We start from the raw sequence: 3,217 nt of genomic DNA, 5'->3' as shown, positions 1-3,217 counted from the left end.
AACAGCGAGCTATAAAGGGCCCAAAAATAATTACTAGTAAAACCATTCAAACGTGAAAACCAACGGTCTAATCTATATAAAAAAAACGGGAAACGAGAACACTTATGTTCAACCAACAAACAACAACTACTGAACATCCGATTCCTGACTTAGGACAGGTGAAAACAATTGCAGCGGGTTTAAACGTTTTAATGCCACAAAACCTTCACCTTTATCTTAAACAATAGTTTAACATCACAACATACAAACATACCATAAGAAATCAATTGAAATAGCTTACAAAATCAGAAGATGTGGTAACACAAATGAATGATACAATGTTAATACAAAGTTGATAAAAATAAGAGATGAATAATTAAAGTAAAAGTATTATACCACTGTGAAATGTAAAACAATTAAATCCGTATTATTTGGCGCCACATATTCTTCATTTATTTTGAATACAGCGTAACTGAAACATTTAGATAAATACAGAACGGAAACAGAATCTACCATAAATAAGGGTGTATGTTGCTAACGTGTTATCAAGCCTTGCAAAAGAGGGACAAAAGATACCAGAGAGACAGTCAAACTCATAAGTCGAAAATAAACTGACAACGCCATGGCTAAAAATGAAAAGGACAAACAGACAAACAATAGTACACACGACACAACATAGAAATCTAAAGAATAAACAATACGAAATGAGAAGAAAGCTCTTCGGTTTTCTCGGCTGTCACTATTTATGGACTGGTTTAAGTTGTTTTATGTATTCGTTTTTATTCTGTAGTTAGTCACCACTTCGATGTTATCGTGCATATCTATAGTTATTATGTGTGGTGTGTTTCTCCGTTCTATAGTCACCCATTCATTTGTATTGTAGTCTTTTCATGTTTTGTTGTCATTTTAATGTTATATATAACATTGCCAGAAAAGCGGGGGGTTTGGCTAGCTACAAAACCGGGTTCAACAAACCTTTTATTTCTTAACATGTCCTGTAAAAACTTAGGAAAATGGCCATTGATATATTATAGTTCGTTTCTGTGGGTGTTAGATTTTAGTGTTGTGTTTCTGTTGTGTCGTAGTGCTCCTCTTATATTTGATGTGTTTCCATCAGTTTTAGTTTGTAACCGGATTTATTTTTTTCTCAATCGATTTATGAATTTCAAACAGCGGTATACTACTGTTGCCTTTAATTATATATTTCCGTGAAGCAAGATCGTTAATGTCAGAAGCTGTGTTTAATCTACGCTCGTGGACATCAAATAGTTGTTATCTACTAGTTGTAAAGAACTATAACAAGCAGAAAATAAACTTGAAAAAGACCCCAAAATGAAAATACGTTGGAATACAATTACAGACAAATTCCTTTTCCAGAAGTTAAATTGAACAAGGACATCTAGAATATCACAAAGCGGGTGATGCTTAAACAGACATCAAGGAGTACGACTTTTAAGCCTTATTACCGTGAGACCAAAAAGATTAATTGAGACAACAAATAGACTGGGACAATCCTATACCGTCGTCAGATATTGGTTAAAACTTGTCAAAGATTTAAATATCACAACAACTGTAGAAATAAAAAGGCACTATTTCACAAGTTTGTCAGTTAACATGTACCAAAATGAATAACATGTTTTTGTCGATGCAAGCATGGACACATATGAAGCAAAAGTATATACTTGTATTGGAAGTCATTCAGTAGCAGTAATGGCGAGGACTCGTGTAACACCACTTAAGAAGTTGACTCTTCCACAACTAAAACTAATGGCTAAACTTATCGCTAGCCACATCAGGACTTCCCTATCTGTCAACAAAGTGGTATTTTGGTCAGACAGTCAAACTGTACTACACTGGTTGTATACGACAAGACAGTTAAAACGATTTGTACAAAACAGAATTAGTGAGATCAGAAATTTGACATCACAGGGTGAATTAATATTTTCCAACTCAGGAGAATCCAGCAGATTTACTAACTCGATGACTGACTGCGGAACAGTTTTTATAGAAAGCACTCTGGTTAAACGGACCCGAATGGCCGATTGGCTAACCGATGAGGAAAAATGACCGACATGGGAGTCAACGCTCACAAAAAAAAACGTATTATCATCGATATCCTTCGTAGAACATAAAAACAACGACGACACACCTACAAAAGAAAGTAACAGCCTAATTTTATCACGTCTGAAGCTGTCAATTTGAATTTAATACTACTCAACACAGAATTGTGAATATTTTGAGTTTGAGCTGGTAGAAGTTTCTATAATTTTGATATTATTTGTCTCACTGGTAGTACACTACACTGTAAAAATCTTTTTGAGAAAGAGCAGGTGCAATTTTTTAAATTTGAATTTATTGTCTAAAAGAAATGCACTACGAAATAACTGTGTTCTTTGGCCAAATGAAGTGGGTGGTAAACAGGATTTTCCTTGACCATATTGACATGTAAACATTAAAAAATAACATAGAAAATATGATAAACAAATCCATCAATTCAACATTACCACCATAGCAATTCAGTAAAGCTATCAATAAGAAAGTGTCACAATGCCAGCATCGCACTTCAGCTTAATCAAAATTTGCACTACTGCGTTAACCCATTGCACATCAGCATGACATTTGCGGTTCAGAATCCTACATGTGATTACTTTTGAATTTCTTTGTCCTCAACAACAAAAAAATAATGAAATTTAAAACATAATTATTTTGTAATTTGGATTATGAGGGGGTTTATATTAGTTAGACAAAACACATGAACATGTGTACCTATATGCTTTAAAAATGACATGTATAGTATATCAAACAATTAAAACTAAACAAAGGTGACAGTTGAGGATGCAAACACAATTGTTTCCTTTATTAGTTATAATGAGTTATTTGAGAAGGAAAAGGATATCTGTTTAAATATGTATTCTGATATTGTGTGATTTTCAATGGTTTTTAGTTCCCTTCCAGTTTTCCACACTTTTTTATACCCCGTTTATCGGCATTTTGTTTTTCGGTTTGTTCGTCGGTTTCTCTGTTTGTCTTTCTTCAGGTTAAAATTTTTGGTCAAGGTAGTTTTTGATGAAGTTGAAGACCAATGATATCATCTGTCTAAATTTAATGCCAAATAAGAGTTTTGTTCCCTATTTCAAGGTCCACTGACCATAGAAAATGATAGTGCGAGGGGCATCCATGAACTAGTCTATGGACACATTCTTGTTTCTTCATCCTTGAAGATATTGATATGATATTG

General features: G+C 33.7%; 1 protein-coding gene across 1 annotated transcript; it reads left to right on the top strand.

The window, feature by feature from the left end:
- Positions 1 to 1,632: 1,632 nt before the first annotated feature.
- On the top strand, positions 1,633 to 2,046 carry LOC139514170 (uncharacterized). The gene has a single exon (XM_071302958.1). It carries the CDS (start codon positions 1,633 to 1,635, stop codon positions 2,044 to 2,046), a length of 414 nt encoding a protein of 137 aa, XP_071159059.1.
- The last annotated feature ends 1,171 nt before the right edge of the window (positions 2,047 to 3,217 follow it).

The sequence above is a fragment of the Mytilus edulis genome, chromosome 3 (genome assembly GCF_963676685.1).
Source record: "Mytilus edulis chromosome 3, xbMytEdul2.2, whole genome shotgun sequence".
In the NCBI taxonomy this organism is placed as follows: domain Eukaryota; kingdom Metazoa; phylum Mollusca; class Bivalvia; order Mytilida; family Mytilidae; genus Mytilus; species Mytilus edulis.
This window is presented reverse-complemented; position numbering and strand designations above follow the sequence as displayed.